General features: G+C 27.6%; 1 protein-coding gene across 3 annotated transcripts in view; it reads right to left on the bottom strand.

The window, feature by feature from the left end:
- The window catches only part of Tango9 (transport and golgi organization 9), a 74,156-nt gene that overhangs the window by 36,251 nt on the left and 18,646 nt on the right, over nt 1-19,259 (bottom strand). For 2 of the 3 annotated variants that reach the window (XM_075368753.1, XM_075368762.1), the window contains exons 2-3: nt 7,180-7,261; nt 3,579-3,726 (exon numbers count right to left, since the gene is read on the bottom strand). In XM_075368753.1, the coding sequence (XP_075224868.1) occupies nt 3,579-3,726; nt 7,180-7,256 (225 nt within the window). In that variant the 5' untranslated portion in view covers nt 7,257-7,261. Of the gene's footprint in view, nt 1-3,578; nt 3,727-7,179; nt 7,262-11,199; nt 11,219-19,259 lie in introns of those variants that run through there. The other variant, XM_075368772.1, reaches the window with a different exon arrangement.

The following is a 19,259-nucleotide window of genomic DNA, read 5'->3' as shown; positions in this document are numbered from 1 at the left end:
TAGCGCACTGCAATGATGTAAATTCTTTATTGGATTTACTTGGATAGCATCACAATCTTACGGAATGGATGTTGTTCTAAATTCCAAGATTCGTCTAAATAAGTTTGAAAGCTGTCCTTTGACAATGAGAAACTGTAGAATTTTATTGCTTATGCAATAAAAATGAAAGAGAAGTATAACAATATGAAATCTTTACAACAAAAATACAGTATGAAAGGAATTCTTGCGACATATGTGGAGACCTAAAGGTCATCTGAAAAATATATATCTTCGACCATTACATATAAAACCCACTTTAATGAAAAATTTAGTCAAAGCAATGGATCAGAGCAATGGTCAATGTTTCTTATACCTTAAGAGCAAGTATTTCTGGGTTGAAAAGGCAAAGATCAAAGACAGAATATTTGTTAGATTACAGATATGTAAGTTAACAAAGGATTCAAACTTTGAAAGAATCTGAAAGAGCACCATGGGTATCATTAAAAATGCAATTAAATCATTCCTGGACAAAAAGAAGGCTAAGAACTATCTAAAATTGGTGAGCAAGCTTCTTGAAAAAAAAAAAATTGGGACACAATATTTCTAAAAATACATATATTTCACTCACAATCATGCTTTTTCTCAACTAACCTCGGCGATGTATGTAATAAGCAAGGTGAACTCTTTCAACAGGATATATCAACAATAGAAATGCATTACAGTCCCTGAAGGTAATGGAAAAAACCTGTCTAAATGTTTTATGGTTGTTATGTCAAAAAATGTAAAGTGCCTGTCTCAAGATTCAAGAATTTATTTCGTTTTCTGTCACAAGGCAGAGCTGTGTCTGCCATTCAGTAGTAGTCTACATGGCTCAGGGCAAACGTAAACCTTCACGTTGTCATTCTGCTATTAGTCCAGTCAACAGTACGTGTTTTATTTTGGGATTAAAAATAATGACAATGGTATGATCTCATTCAGTTTGTGTTCATGTAGTGGATGACATTTTTGAAGAGTACGTGAACAGCTTTTTAAATAAAGTGATAATGAAAATTTTGCAGATTCTGATTGTTATCGTGGTAGTAGTACCAGTAATAGTGAAGTTTCTCCTGATATAGATGCTAAAGGGAAATGAGTATGGCATCATAAAGAAAAACAATTTTTTTGAAATGCTGTTTACTTATAATTCAAGTATAAATCCTGCTAGTGTCATTTAGGTTATGAATTTCAGAATTAGATGACAAATGAATTACTGGATGAAAAATTTTGGGTTCATGCTGTAAATGGAACAAATGCTTATTATGCTTGTCAATACTCCCCAAACTATCAGATCAATTTTGAAATGTAGAAACAGTAGAGCATAACTCACTGTCATTATAAAGGTGTACAAAATTGAGGTATCATTTTAATTTTGCTGCCATTTTTTTTCTACTTGTAATTTTTATTTTCAGATTATAAATACATTCCGGTTAATTAATATGGAACGTTACACGAAGGAACAACGCGTTTTTATTATTAAAACAGAGAGAGGGGAACTGATAAAAAATTGGTAACAGAACGCTACTCATTCATTTTTTTATTATAAATTTTGAAAAAGGCAATATTTAGAGCACCTGATTAGCAGCCCACCAAAAAAAGAGCCTTTGCTTATTACTATTTTCATCTGCAAAGCACAAACAATGATGTAAATTTAATTCCTTTAACATATTACGTATACTTGTAACATACTAATTTTTAAATAGGGTAGGATGATTTTTTTCTGACCTCTGGACATATATGAATTTCCAGTAGTCAAATTTTTCAATGCTCATGAGTTTTTATTTTACAATATATCTGAGAACCACGAAGTATGTATAAAATGAGACCAATACTACAACTCACCTTTATTTATATGTTACGATTTTAATGCTTGTCCCCTTAAGTAAGACTCCATTCAAAAAAACATCGATGCAGTCTTGTTTTCCATATGTCAAAGGCACAAAGCAGCAGATCAGTTTCTATTAGCTGTTTTAATTCATATGCTGATTACTTTTTAATCATCAACTGACTCAAAATGTGTTCCTTTGGGTACAAATTTCACTTTAAGAAAAATAAAAGTTACATTATGACAAATTTAGCGAATGTGAAGGATGTTCCAGTATAGTATTGTGTTTTGTCAGCCAAAAAACTGATTCACAAAAACTGTTATGTGAGCAGGAGCACTTCCTGATGAAGAATGACATCATTTTTTCAAACTTCTAGTTAGTTTTTTCTGACTCTTTCTCTCAGTTTTTTCAAAACATCCTTTATATTGCTGTTTCATTGATTGTGCCTTCTGGAACCTATTCTTCCAAAGTTACTCCCTTGACATCAAAAACCTAATGACCAAGGGTTTGAACTGGATAAGATTTTACTTTCTTGGTCATGACTGTGCTTTCCATAGCATTCATCTGGGATGATTTTTTTTTAAAAGATTGGGGTCAGCATGAAATCGTTCTGCAGTATAGCAGTACAAATTTTCTTATGATATTTATTGCTTTGATATGAGAACCCTAGGAACCATTTTGGCCAAACCTTTTTTTTTTTTCATGCTGAGATCCTTACCTAAAATTGTTCAAGTCTTTATCAATGTCTTCGTCAATGTCACAGATTCAGGTCCCATTCAAATACTGGGTCAGTGGTCTTCTTCAACAATATGAATAATTTTTTTTACATTTCCTTTGGTTTTTGAAGTGGAAGATCATCCAGGATGTTCCCCAGGGGGATTTCCAGGGGGATCTTCCACATTCTCATGTCCTTCAATGAATTTTGGGCCATTCAAACTTACTTGCACAAGAAAAGCATCTTCCCTACAGGCCTCAATCATCACTTGTGAACATTTTGTAGACATTTAGTCAAATTTATAAAAAATTTCAAATTGACATACACTCAACTTTTAAATTTAGCATTTCTCCAGAAGATAAATCATTAAATGATGACTTACAACCAACTGAATGAACTAGAGTGTTGATGTTTGTCATGCAGGTTCAGAAATGCACAAGGTCTCTACCAAAGAGCTTAGAATCAGTTCTCACTGCTTTTTCTAAGACGTAGAAATAGTCTTATTAGTTAACACACATCATGTATTAACTAAATAGTAGGGTAAGAGATGTGAAGTCTATTATAGTTTGTGGTATTACAGTTCCATGGAATATTCCTAACATAGGATTACATAATACTGACAAAGTGCTAATGCTAGCAAAATATGTTAAACTGTAAAAATATAATATGAAAAACAGCCTAAAAAAATTATATATTTTTAGAAAATATGGTTTAAAACAAGAATTGTTGAAGAGAACACTACTTTCTGACATTAAACAGTATAACACAAATGAATATAAATTTAAGAAAAGGACCACCCAATAAATCTTTTATTTTCAACAATTACTAAAAACCCTTTTCAATATTCTGATTTTAAATAAATATGTTCAAGAAATTATTATACTTTAAAAGTAATGTTATGATAGTACATGCATGTACATGAGCATTACCCTAACTATAAGTACATGCACACAAAACTAAGCTTATAGTAAGTATTACATATTTTGTAAAGACTTCAGTAACTAATTATCTCAGAAAATTACCCTGTATATCATATAGCAAATGAGAAATTTGAAGGTAATAAGACAAAGCAGTTCACCAAAGAACATAACCAAAGTCTGAACAAATGGATGATCAAACGGTCGTGGTTCACGACCATCTTTTCCAACTGCTTGTAAATTATCGGCCCACCTGAAAAAAAAAGTCTGTAAAAATACAATGACACACTGAAAAAAAAACAGAAGACCTTTAATTTTTTTTTAACTAAAAAAAAAAAAAAAATAAAATTATTCAAATTACCTTTTTGAAAGGTTATCTAAAAACTTAGATTGATGGTTGCTTTTTTATTTTGTTTTTTAACATAATGTATGTTGAAAAAAATGGTTATTAATTAGCTAAAATTTAAGTTCAAAGTGGTAATAAATAAAGCTAGAACACTAATAACATGATTTAAAAGACTATGAAATAAGAATGTAAAAAATAAGTTTGCGATGTTTATTTTAAAATAGTTGCTTATTAAGACAATCAGTGACAATTACTTAATATAAATAAATTCTTTCCTTGTTCTATCAACTTTATTCTTAACCACATTTATTTTTAAAAAAATAATGCTTATATTTAAATTTCATAACATAAATCAAGCCATTAACATTACAGGACTTTCCACTCTCTATTCCTTCCATGCTGGCTATCCTTTCCCTCTTCTAGAATGGTTATCTATCATTAATTACCCTTGTAGATTCACATAACAGAATTTCTTTACATTATTTTTCACCACAGCACTAATTCACGGATATCAATTAAAATACAAGTAGCCATTTTTAGATTAAATTCTTTAACCTTTATATGTATAAGTGTTATTGCAAGTGTGATCAGTGTTGTCTAATATATAAAGAAATACTAATTTTAATAATGTATATTAGCATAATTCAATACAAACAACGGATAAACATGGCAGTAAAAAAATAACAAGTTTGTTTACATTTATAGAAAGAAATAAACATCTTGATATTACAAATAAAGAGAAAATGAAGTCATGACTGACCAACCTTATTAGCATTATTTTGACCTGATTGTAAAAAATATCAGCTACGAAGGATGCTCTTCATTCCAGTAATAATTTAATTTAAAATATTTTTTCCTAACAATGAAAATCTATAATATTACAAAAAAGGAAATTAAGATATAAAAAAAATTCTCCAACTTTTTTAGAATAATTAATAAGAGTGTGAAAATCTGATATAATATTTTCAAGAATTATTTTGGTAAATTTTAAATAATGTAGTGATTAGATTCATACAAAATATTATTTGATTTACTTAAATGTTAATGACCTTACAAACACGACCATTTGCAACATTTATGTTAATTAAATAAATTATCAACTTGGTACGAGTTAATGTTGAAATTGAATTCAAATTAACTTCATTAGTGTGCAAACATGATTTTCCATTATGAAATAATTCATAACAGATTTTCTTCAAGAACCTTCTAAATTCCACTGATTCATTTACAAATTATGATGTATTATTGATATTTTTTTCAAACATAGTCACAGATTTAATTTGTTAGTAGAATTAATTTATCTATTTTGATAAAAACAAAATTACTTTTAAATATTGTTTATGTATTTTATTATTTGCATTCACTGTCTTTCCACTGAACTTTTGGATAATTCCAAACTGTATAATTTTTAATTTAAAATATATTTAGTTATGTTTGCATGGATGTGTATATATTTTTTTTTAATTTCATTTTAACTCTTAAATGCTATTTATGCAAAACATCCAGATTTTTTGGTTTATTTTAAAAATTATAACAGCTTCACGTTTTTAAATGCAAGCTTTCAAATGCTTTTAATTTTTTCTTGCAAAAGCTAAAAATGCAGCTTTTAAAATTTTACCATTATATAATTTTATTATTTATTAATTCCACACAATAGGGTAACTGAAAACACTATCATTATTAAAAATTAACGTTGGTGGTATTTATTTTTTTTTTACTCTTATACTCATTATTAAAGTTTTATTCAATGATTCTAGAATTTTAAAGTAGGCCCCAATTTTCATAACTAATTTTCCAATCTTTTTATCATTCATCATGAATTTATTGTACTTACAATAATTTTGTAATTTGTTCTATAACCTATTTTTTAAAATAAATCTACTAAGTTTATTTTAAAACTTGAACAGTTTACTTTATATTAAAACTCGTGCTTACTGTATATTACATTAACTTTATTATCTTGTTCTTATAATTTTATTGATTAACTAAAAAAAAATATAGTTTTATAATAAATTAACTTCATTAATATCTGTTTTTTTTCTTTACTTTTATACACATTTTACTTGTAACAAGATTGGATACTTTTTATGTTATTATTTTCAGGATGGCACATGACACTTTACCTCATTCACATTGTTATGCTTTCGGTTATATTATTAACTGTAGTTCCTCTAATGGTTAGTGTAAAAGCCCTTTAATTCTAGAATTAAAGGGCTGCAATTTTGTTCCCTATTTATTTATCTTTTTTACAGCTTACATGTCTGAATTTCAGCCTTGAGTTTCGCGTTTACATTTGTGAAAAGACTGCATTTTTCAAGAGTGAAAATGATCAAAGGAGATTAATATCATTCATGATATTATTTCTGTGCACTCATCTGCTAGTAGTGTTTAAAAAACCTCTTTGATATTTTATCCCTAATCTTTTGTCACTAACATGGCCAACAGCTGAAAAAGTAAAACTGTTGCCACCATAAATTTCATCTGGGAGAGATACTAAAAATATGACATTCAATTTAGAAGGTCCTCAGTACAAGACATAAAAAAATCCAAAGTTTATATATTCTATGGTTTGAGTAATAGAATGATAAAAAAATGCTCAAAAATCACTAAATTTAATACATACTGTTACTTGCATTTTTTAAGTTCCTTGCAACTACTATTATCACTTCTTGCACGGTCTACAAAAAGCTAATGCATTGCAATATCCCCATTTAAAATAATCTGTTCAGAATGTACTGAATGTTCAAAAAGTTGATTAGCCTATGTGAGAAGGTCTTCTTCTTCTTCCATCACGGTACAGGCTATTTTGAGAAGGTAATTATAAATGGACAAAACCACAAATTTATTAGTATAAGTAAGAACTTATAGTTAAGAAAGGGGGATTATCAACTTTTGAAGTTGTATTACAAAAGTATTACTGAATTAACGTAATCGATGAGATACTTTCACAGTTTGTTTTTTTAATATGTTGTGAAAACCTTTTAGAAAGAAATTTTATTTCTATTCATATTTGATACTAAGACAAGGAGTCACTGCAACCTGGGTTTGTCAGGGACTCCAGATTCTAAGTATTATGCAATTCTTGATAAATCTCTGCTTTTGTTGAAAAACTGATTGACACTTTTAAGCCTGTAGTAAATCAGAAATTTATTTCTATTCACAAACAATTTAAAAAAATAAGTAGAATTTAGTTATAATTTACTGCATTATTATTACTACTATTTACATTAAATTCTAAAATTTCAAGATACTTGACATACCAAAAATAATACGGTGTTTACATTCTAGAAAAAAATATTAACAAGCAACATTACACCAAAATAAATAATAAATGTTATAATCATTAAAATGGATACTTACTTCATTGATAATGTGTTGATAGTACCAGTAAACACCATAACAACAGCTACAGCAAGGTGGTATCTTGACCAAGCCATTTTGCCTAAAACCATCAGTAATCTATCTTAATACTATTACAATAAATTATCATTTACTAATTAATGTACATAATACAACAATAACATTTAATCTCATTGCCTACAAAACGACTACTTAACCAGCACTGCAGGGACACTGAAGGTTAAGTGAAATACAGGATGATTCGAAGAAACGGGAAATTAAAAAAATTAAATAACGTTAATGAAAAATTTTTTTTAGAAAATGAATTTTATTTCATGTAATTGTACAAATGTTGCCATTTTAGGATATATAAATTTTAGTTTATTTTTTAAAGATGACATCTTGCAGGTGAACTCCTCTTCTACGTAAACACTCACGAAGTCTCTTCGTTAAATTGTTCATGGCTTGATGTAACATCTCAACTGAAATTTCCGCAATTGCTTCTCGAATCTTTGCATTCAGTTCTTCCGTTGTAGCAGGTCTACTGTGGAACACTTTCCCTTTAAGGTGACCCCACAAAAAGTAATCGCAAGCTGAGAGATCAGGCGATCTGGGAGGCCATCTAATGTCACCATTTCGTGAAATGACACGTTGTCCAAACAATCGGTATACAGCTGCCATCTATATTCGTGCAGTATGTGATGTTGCTCTGTCTTGTTGAAACCAGGCTGTGTTAAGAATCGGTGGAAATCTCTTTTGTTGTTCCACAACAAAGGTTTCAAGCATGGCTACATAACGAGCCAACATCACTGTAATTGCAAGACCGTTGTCATCCTCAAAAAAATAAGGGCCTATAACATCGTAAGATGACATAGCACACCACACGGTCACTTTCTGGCTGTGCAACGGACGCTGGTGTAGCTGCGTAGGATTTTCTTGTGCCCAGTATCTGAAATTTTGCTTGTTAACAAATTCACTAAGGTGGAAATGCGCTTCGTCTGACATCCACAGTTCGTGAACAAACTCTTCGTTATTATTTATCTTCTGAAGCATTACATTACAGAATTGTGCTCGCACAACTGCATTGTTCGGTTTCAGTTCCTGGACGATCTGCAACTTGTATGGATGGAATTGCAAGTCCTTCACTAACATTCTTAGAACATTTGAACAATTGTAAAGATGCTGAGAGACGATGGATTGACCGATGTGGACGTCGTGTGACAGCATCTTGTAAAGCTTGAACATTCTGTGGTGTACAGACGGTTCGCTCACGGCCTGGAGGTTTCTTTTTCATTGCCGAACCAGTTTCCTCAAAATTAGATATCCATGTTTTAATTGCATGTGCTGATGGAACATGGTCGTGCCGTCCCAGATTAAAATTCTCTACGCGCTCCCTCCACACTGTCATTGTTTTTTTAAAACGCTTTGATAGCAAATGCATGTAGCGCATCACTCCAAGGATCCATGACAACTAAATGGCATGTTAGGTTGGAGAGGCTGGCGCCACTTAACAAGTGGTACCAATCGCCCACGACTACCAACATAACTTTCAAAATTTCCCGTTTCTTTGAATCACCCTGTACTAAAAACAAAACTATCTTGGTTTCAAAATAGCTGGCAAAGGGCTGCACAACTTTTATTTCAAATAAACCACTGGTTTTAAATATTAATGACTATTATTTTTATTTAAAATTGATGAAATACAAATAGAAAACTATTTTGAAAATCAATTTTATATATCTTTTCTGGTATTCTGGTATTGATAGAGGTACTAGCAATACTTCACTAGGTGTAGAAGGCACTGAATATAGTAATGTTTACCTAGGACACAATTAGATTAAATTTCATATTTCAGATTTAATATAAAATCAGTTTGATGGTATTAATAATTAAGAAAATTAATAAAATGTGAAATCAGGTACTGCCTTACTTGCTTGTCAGCTGAGGTCTAAAACTTACACAATTAAGATCTCATGAACAGAAATACTTTGATCTAATTTGGTGCTTAATGATTAATCTGGATTAGAGATTTTAAGAAAATCTAAATTATTATTTTGTGTAAGGCTTACAATGCTGTATCCCTGAATGGCTGTACAGCTCACAGTACTTATATCTCTTGTCAGATTACAGCAAAAATTTAACAAAAGTTAGAGTTTATGTTGATAAATATTATTCCTGAGTTTTATAAGTGTTTAGCTATCTGTTTTGTAAATATATAACAAAAGCTCTAAAACAATTAAGCTAATTATATCCTCACTCCTACATCCAATCGACTTAAAATTTCAATACTGTAAACTATTCATGTAGTATTTTATTACCACTATAACAAATTTCAAGTTCCTACTATTCCCCTACAAGATTAAATTTAATATTGCAATAACTCCCTTGTCAGATTAAGTTAAAAAGTTATTAGCATCAATGACTTATGTTTTATTAGGTAAGTTAATCTTAGCTAATAAAACATCAACCAGATGAAGAAGCACTGTAGCGTTGGTCTGTTTGCGTATGTGCTCACATTTATTTTGAATGCACTTCTTTATAAAAAAAAACTGCATTTGCTTGCTTTATTTTTTCAAAAATATCCTTTTTTGTGCTGAAAAAAAATAAAGCAGATTTATTGCAATTCTTTTTATTATTTTTTTTCATTGCTGTTGTAATTTTAACAAAATTATTTTGAAGCATTTCATTGTAAAAGTTTTTATTGACTAAAATTCATGAAAATTATTTAGTCACAACTTGCAAAAACGTTTTAACAAAATCATGTGTAATTAAACATAAACCATTTAACATTTTTGTGGCTGGTGATAGGCTTGCCTTTTTTTTTATAATTCAAAATAACTAATACTTCAGAGCAAATTTCATTAACAGTTCCATTAAAAATCTTGAAATAACCTTTGATGGTGCAATTAAAAATTTTTAATGGGTGTCATTTTATTTTCAAATCTAAAATCTTCAAACTTTTTTATTCTGTAGATTTTTTGGGTACATATACAACCCAAAATTTCAATAAAATATTGAAATAAATCTTTACTGAAAAAACAAAAAATGGTAAAAGAGGTGATTGAGATGATAGGGATTTGTCCACATTAACCATTTTGTTTTTTTTTTATGTGAGAATCGGTCCCTTAAGTTGTTCCAATATTCCCGTGACACCCTTGTCTGATGAGGTATAATATCAGGCCAAAGCTGGGATGATATACACATAGTCAAATATTTGTGCCAAATTACAACTTTTTTTACCAATGAGTTTTCAAGATACGAGACAAAAACTGTTCAGAGAAAAAGTTGAACAGCCCCCACCTCTACATCTGATTGATGTAAACTTTGGAATTTTATATTTTCATCATACTAAAGCTCAATTTTCTACAACCACTACACAAAAAGTAAAAAAAAAAATTAAAATGGCAATAACTATTCTTTTTTAATTTTGGGTAAAATTTAATCCATCCATCACTTGTATAAAAATTTTTTGAGTTATTTTTGAAGAATTTATGCTGACATATTAATGTTGGAGACATGTTGGTTTTGATATTAATCAAAATACAGGCCAACACAAGAACAGAAATTTCTATAACTTTTTTTGTGTTTTTGGACACTGAGGTGGGTGGTTCTTGAAGCATTTACAAATATCCTGAAAGCAGAAATTTTGGATGATGGCTATACTTTCCCTTTATAGCTGTGCTGCTATAAAGGGGAAGTAAAAGTATACTAGATAACAAGTGGCCATTTGAAAGTAATCTCAAAACTGATCATATGCATACAAACAACAAAGATTTTATTCTACCATCTACAAAAAAATATACAAACACATAAATAATACCCAAGAAAAATGTAATCTTCAGGGCTTCACTTAATAGTGAATGGTAATGTTAATAAACTTACACTGATAAACAGACAAGTAATAAACCACCTTATTCTGTAACTAAAAATATCTTTTGAATCTTGTTTTCTTAAACACAAATAATGAACACAGTTAATCAACTCAAATTTTAGTTAATATTTGATTAATTATGAAATTTTATCATATAAAATTTTTCTCACATTTCCAACATACATCTGCTGCAACGAGAAGAAATCCATTTATTTTAGGAAGAAAAAACTCATTTGTTTACAGATTAGTGCAATGTAGATTGTGTTTTTACTCTCCAAAATATTAAACTCATACAAATTCTCAGAACATTTTTATAGAACAAAATACACAGAATTACAAAATGTAATGTAAGACATAAATCCGGCAATGTTGATTATCTCTATGCAAAAAATAGAAAATTTGAATTTCAGACCTCTTTTACATCATAAGAACACTTAAAATGGTAACTGTTCCATATATAATAAATACATTGAAATTTAAAATATAAAGTTAAGCAAAAAGAATAGTTACAGTAATTTCTAAAATTCAAAAGTTAATAATATTCTTCTAATGCATTAATTGTAAACCAAAAAATATTTTTCCACTAACAAAATCATTCCAGATATCAATATCATATAAAACAACAAAATATGATAAAACTAAAATAAGTTATTTTTTTACGTATTAATAATACACTCATAATTTCAAGAAAATTTCTTGAGAGTGAAACTTCTACTCCAAATCAAAAAGGTCAATCTAAACAGTATCTCAATGTACATTCAGTTGCTTCATGCTTCAGAAGGATTACAATATTTAAAAAAAAAAAACTATTCTTGATAGTATTTACTATGCAACTTATTAGGTTTGAACCAGTCCTTTAACTTATTTATGTCACTACAAATGAAGAATCCTAAGTTTCCATATGTGAATGAATACAAAAAATTGCACCAAAAGAAAACAAAATAGTGAAATTTTTCCAATTGCTAGAACATCATTTATAAGCCAGAGCAGTAAAAGGTCAGCCAAGACTGACTTCTGTGTATCCTATTCTTATAATTAAAAAAAAAACCCTAATTAATTCTTATCAGTAAAGATTTACTTAAATCCAGATTCACACATCAATAGGTATAACTTAAATATAATGTGGTTAATTTTATGTGATAACAATCAATATCATACTTTTAAATTTATTAAACAAATGTGATACTGATCCACATGCTTTACACATTACATCTAGAAAGTGTTCTTTTCATTACATAAATATTAATTTATTTTTAATATCATTACAAAATAGCTAAGTTAACAATATCCTAAATCACTAAAAAGTTTTTCTGTATCCAAACTAACAACATGAAAATAGTTCATTATTTCATTCAAAACATTAAACAGCTTATTTTAAAAAATTAAAAGTAATTTAGGAAAACTATTGATATAAAAAAAAAATTAACATTATTATTAGTGTTTTATTAATAACGGGAACTATTCATGAATTTTAAAAGTATAAAATCAATTCAGTGATTTATTAACATTTCCAGAGGTTAAATTACTCCATTTGCAATACACTTAACCCAAGAGATTAACCAATAATTGTTATTTTCAATTTTTTTTTATATTAAAAATCTCTGAATTCCTGAAATAAAACAGAATTACTGGTATAGGGTAGTAGAACAAAATATTTTAAGTATTTAACTAACTGATTACAAGATACACTAGTGTTTGCTATAGAAACAAAATAATTTTCAACTCATTCATAGATAGATTAGTGTAGATTAGAGATAAAGTTTTTAATTTTTCTTTTCACTAATATTACTCAAGAAATATTGTAAGCTTTAACAGTATTATCATCATTAAATTTTTCTCTGCTATTAACAACAGTTTTCCTACAATACTATTAACAGTTGGACTATAAAATCTACCAACCAAAAAAAAATTTATCAAGAGTAAAAATATCATACTCTCACATCTAAAAAATACTTTTATTACGTGCAAATTTCATAAGCAGAACCGTATTAAATACCTTTTAAAGAAAAAGTAGTATTAAATGCATCAACTATTTTGTTTTAAAACAAAAGGTTTGGTGTAATAATTATGTAAGAAAATAAAATTCAATCCAAAACATCAAGAAGCCGTATCCATATGAAAATCTTTTTCATATAACCTGATGTACACAAGAATTAGTAAAATATTACTCCCTTTAAATGCATTCTTTTTCAATAAATTAATGAAACAATTGCAAAGTGATCTAATCATTTAGTAGATAAAATATGACTAATAATATTACGAGGAATGTAAACATCAATATAATAAATCTTCCTAATGGAGAATTAATAACCACAAAATGATAAGCAAAGCTCAGATAAAAGGATAGTCAATTTATACACAATAATTAGATATTCCAAATTTAACATTAAAATTCCAAAAATTAGTTGTCATTTTTTGTAAAAATTGTCTTAATATGTCTTCAAATAAACCTACACAAAATTTTTATATTACCCATAGGTGAGTGATACAGAAATATATGAAAAATACAAAACATTTCAGGATATAAAACATCAGTAAACAATTTAGACCAAGCTACTGAGGCAGAAATGATTTCCGATAGTCATTGCAATCAAAAAATTGCAATCATTTTGGGCTAGGTATCAGCAAAGAAACTGTTAGTATAATTTGCAAATAACGAAGCTTTTTCGCATATAAAAATTATTTTCATTTTAGTTAAATGCATTAGCCATTTATAGCTTATCTTATATAAAAGTATGTTGGCCAGTCCAACATACAGGTGGGAACTTACAAGTGGAATTGGCAATATTACAAGCTAAACTTTTTTTTCAACTTTATATGGTTGCAATAAAATTTTCTCACATTATTTTTATCTTTAATTTATAATAAACACACATACCATTTTGCTTTATTTATTTTCAAGTTAGTTCATACATTTATATTAATTTTTACTAATTCCTTTGTATCTACTCTTAGACTGTTTAACAACCACATCAAGTAATAGCTTCACAGATCCTTCCAGTCATAAGGATTCTTTTAAGACGTTCTTAAATATTTTTATTATTTGCTACTTTAAATGACCATTCAATCTTTGCATAAAATATGGCTACAAATATTTCCAATCACAATATCTGAATTAGTTTGAGCTGAAAAAGTTTTCGATTTTTGCTTCAAACAAGATTAAAAACTATACTTACCCAAATAATCCCTCAAAAATAATTTCAATTTAAAACTTCAATTTCAGACAGAATACTTTTTTACAAGGTTCAGAATTCAAACATATAAAGTGTGCACAAGCATTATTATTCTCTAATAAGGATTAAAATATATATCAAAATGGTGTAAAATCTACATACCACACAATTTTTTTTTATTCAGTTTCAATCATTTGACTCTAAAGCAATACATTATGAATAAAGTAGAAAGTAGAAAATTCTACAGCTTATGATGAGGTTTTTCAATTGAATTTCTAAAAAAATATATAAATATTAATTTTAAAACCATCACTGCAATTGTACATGTTTTAAATTGAATGCTTTTCATTTATAAAAGCACTATTTTCTTTTAGTTTAAATTTTCTCACAGATAACAATAAAATTTATAAAGTTTATGATACTTCACAGATAAACTAAATTTTAGCTCTCACATTATGTAATATATAAATAATTTAATGTATACATACACTCTACCTCACATAGCATATTTTAATGACATATATTTTCTTTAGCTAAATTTTTATATTATTTTTTGGAGTAGTTCTGACAGTATCACTTTTCAAATGACATAAAACAGAACTACATTTAATAGATGTTAAGAATATTTTTTTTTTACGGAATACTTAACTTAAAAAGACTTAAAATAAAAACCTTTATGCTTTAATAAGATGATGTTCTATTTTTTGCATTCACATTAATTTTCAAAAAGGTCATTTTGATAAACAAAATTTTAATTAAAATATTTTCTGTGACCAAAAAAAGTTTTTCAACATTTGTATTTTTTAATTACTGGAAAGTATTGATAACAAGTTTTCCTTCTGCAGCAACTTTTTTGTTTGGGCAAATACATCAGAGGATGTTATTAGATAATATACCATTTTTAGTAATTAAGTCAAGCAGTGGGAATGTTAATATTTTATTCTGGTTTCTTGTAATAATTATTTTTGTATTTTATTGTTTTTATTTAAGTCAATGTTAGATAGTTCAGTTATTTAAATTACAAAGAACTAAATTCATTAAGCTAATTTAAGAAATAAATACAGGAAATGAGTTTTAACATTCATCCCATGCAACCATAGATCAACAAAAACAAACTATCTCTGTCTATCTCTCTGCCTGTAAACAGTCTGCTTCTTCCCCAAAAATGTACAACCTTATTCCAAAAAAAAAACCCATTACATCAGTGTAGGCAATTATTAGTCTTGTAACATAAACACATATTTTACACCCTAATAAAAGGTACAACAATGAAAATAGTATGGCCTAAAAAGTAATAATAATTAAAGCATATATATTAAGAAGGTTTTCAACCTACTTCATCAGAAATATTCAAGAACATTTAATACAAATAAATCACTGGTATCATCAAATAAAAAGGGACAGTTGACACAGTTTCTCGAAAAATGCTCAATCAATTTCCATACATACAAAAACACTGGATGCACTTCAGACCAATCTGTGTTACTTTTCATTTCTCCCCAAATAAAATCTTAAAAATTACAGTTTTTTTTTAAATTTTAATATCATATTTATAAATACATGAAATAATTGTATAGAGAAGGAAAACAAAGAAATTAAATTATGGTTTACTATTGCTTTTTTAAACTATCTTAAACATTTCTTTATTTTTTAACAAACTTTTAACTTGACGTATTCAATTTATACGTAGGCCAATATGATGACATCATCTTTAAGAATAAAATAATGCAGTAATCACTATGAAAATAAAATTTGCATTTATAATTTATTTTTCTAATTGCTTGATGACAGTATTACACATCTATACGTTACACTAACATATAAAAAATTGACATACTTAAAATATGAATATAAGATAAACAGTACCAAGAAATAGAAATATTTGAGGATTAACCATGCATAACAATTAGAAACCGATAAAAGTTTAACAATTCCTAACTTCAAATGAACTGATAAAAATTTGATCTAAAAAACCTTATCACTTAAATTAACCTATTTTTTAGATGAAATTTTTTAAATTTTATTTTGTTGGTTTACAATCACTAAATATTTTCATGAAGGAGATATGAGCTTTCTTCTTTTTTCTAAAACATTTTCAATCAATCTACATATTACTTTTATTATAATACCATTCATGTTTTAATGCACTTTCTTACAAATGTAAAATCAAATTTACCATACCAGGAATTTATTTTAACAACTGGACATAATTCTCACACAGTTCATTCAACAAGGCTTGGTCATATAAAGTTTTTGAAATTTCAAAATATTCATTATAAAAGTAATTTAAAATTATATTTCGTTATGTTTTCACCATTGATATTTTACACTATTTCATTCACCAAGTGAATAGATTCAAGCTTTCAAATTAAGAAACTAATTTCTGTCAGACAGGATAGGAGAGTTCCATTTTGTAATCCCAAGCAGTATTTCTATAAGTTTTACTGCACAATTTATGCACGTCATTGACAACTACTTATCTTATTATATCAAGTTCATCTTTCTTGAACATATTAAGAATTATAAGGTATATATATCTCTGATTTCATTTTATAATATATAAAATTTTATACTAATAGAATTGTATAATATATACAATTTTATGTACTAATCTATTGAACAAAAGTATTGAATGAATCCAGGTTTTGCTTATGATTTTAAAACAGAATAAAGTTTCTCACATCTTTATTTTTTATTCAGGGATCTATTTTATAAACAGAGTGCATATTAAAAGTGTCTTAACGATAAGAATAGGAATAAAAAAATTGTGCAAAGAAAAGAACGACCCTTGGAGCACTTATTTAGTGAGTCAAAATGGTATCGCTTTTAACAGGTTTTTCAAGACTTCTGAGAGGTTATAACTTTTTAATTAGTACAATACACAAGAAACATTTTTATTTGCCACAAAAATTTACAAAAACACTAAGTTGTGCAAATTTGAGATTTTTATCACCAGCCCCATTAGAGTTATTTGAAGCCAAATTTGAATTTTTTTTTAAAAAATTAGTTTTTAAAAATTCTAAAAATTCAGGGATAAGTATATCACCAATAATATTATTTATTGTAAAACTACTAACATATGCCTACATATAAAAAATAATTCAAACTGTGTATGCCATCCCTGCCTCTTGAAAAAAATTACCAAAAGTGAAATTTCACTGTTTTTTATGTTCAACTTTATTGGTAATTTTCTCATAGAAAGAAGAAAGATAGGTAAATAAGCAACTGGACCAATCTTTAACCTTGAAAAAATATGAATAAATTGCTTTTTGTTTCATCCTTCCAGGACTAATAGTTTTTTAGTTATGATGTTTTCCATAAACCCTTACAATGACAAAAATTGGTATGCGCATCATAACAAAAATGGCCACCACAGGTAAGCTGCTTAAATAAAAAATATAAAAAAAAAATAGTTTTAAGGTCCTGAGACATGTAGGAAAGAAGTGGGTAAGTTTCAATTTCTTTTGAATTGGTCAAGCAACCAGCTATGTTTTTTTTTTTCTTCAAATGGGTTGACCCTAAAAAAATCTGATGTGGACGCCACATGACTTCCTTGTACGCCTATTAAATTACTTATACACACTTTTGAAAGTATATAAAATTTTATTTCACTAATAACTTCTGATTTGTTTATATTTTTTATTATTTTATTATTATTTATTGCAAAAAAAACTTTTTACAATTAAAGATTAATAATTATTAATAAATCAATATATTTAAATCAAAAAAAAAAAAAAAAGGAAATTAAGTCCGATTCAAACCAACGTGCCTTTTCCCTTCCCCTTGAAAGATTCAAATATTTGATTAATTAAAATTTGATTTGGTTATAACTCTGAAACCAATGAAAATAAGTACCACTTATAATATAATGTTGTAAAGCTCTCAATGAGGCTTATTGCTGTAGTTAAAAAAAAGTCCAAAATCCAAGATCCAGTCAACTGCAATCAAAAGGGGAGTTCTACAACTAGATTTACAACAGTCCTAAACCCAACATTTCAACATTCTATGGCTAACTGTTTTTGAGTTATACAAGGTATGTACGTACATACATACAGATGGCACGTCGAAACTAGTCAAAATTGATTCAGGGATGGTCAAAATGGATATTTCCATTGAAATCTGAAAACCGAAATTTTTTAAGATTACAAAAAATAACAATTTCACTATTTTCTATTTAAAACCTTTTCATTAACAAAACAAAATCTTATTTTTCCATTTCTTTATTAGTATTCTACGATCTCACAGCAATATTAGAAATTGAGTAATCCAAACTAACTCTGCGTGAATTCGTTTTTAACAAAAAGTTTATCTTATTAATTTTGAGTACAATTATTCTATAAATATTACATCTTTTACATAAATAAGAAAATTCATAAGAGATAAACAAATTGTACTTATCAAACATTATTACAATAAATAAATAGGTCATATTAAAATTAAATTTTAGAAATTATATTTTATTATTTTAAGATCTACTAAAACATGACTCATTCACATATGACATGTGATATATTACAAACAACATATGTTTAAAGTTCATTATTAAAACAATTGTCAGATATACTGTACATAAGGAACACGATAAAATTATGTACAAAGCTAAAAATCAATAGCAATCACTAACAAAGAGTCTAATTTAATCTTTTACACAGCAACGTTTTTCAACATTTTGATATCTTATTTATTACTCAGATCAATATATGAAAACATGTAATATAAAAATTGTATCTAAACACTTCAGAACACATAATATTTTCCATTTTTCTACATATTTTATTTTTGTTTTTTTTTTTTAATAGATATTATAAAAGAAGTTCATGGGTAACTTTCAGATTGAGGGAAAAAATCTTCCGATCATAAGACCAGTGAACAAATAATACCACAACAAAGCTTGAAGAAAAGATATTCAGAGAAGCTGTTCAACGAAAACATATCAAAAAATTAAAAAGCATGAGGAAAGAATAAACAATTACAAAAGTGACTAATACAAGAAATGGCTACAATGTGAGAATCAGAAAATTAAAACCTTAAACTCGCCACCACAAAATAGAAAACTT

Source organism: Lycorma delicatula, chromosome 1 (assembly GCF_047948215.1).
Source record: "Lycorma delicatula isolate Av1 chromosome 1, ASM4794821v1, whole genome shotgun sequence".
Taxonomy (NCBI): Eukaryota; Metazoa; Arthropoda; class Insecta; order Hemiptera; family Fulgoridae; genus Lycorma; species Lycorma delicatula.
The sequence above is the reverse complement of the archived record's forward strand: the minus strand, read 5'-3'. Positions and strand labels throughout refer to the sequence as shown.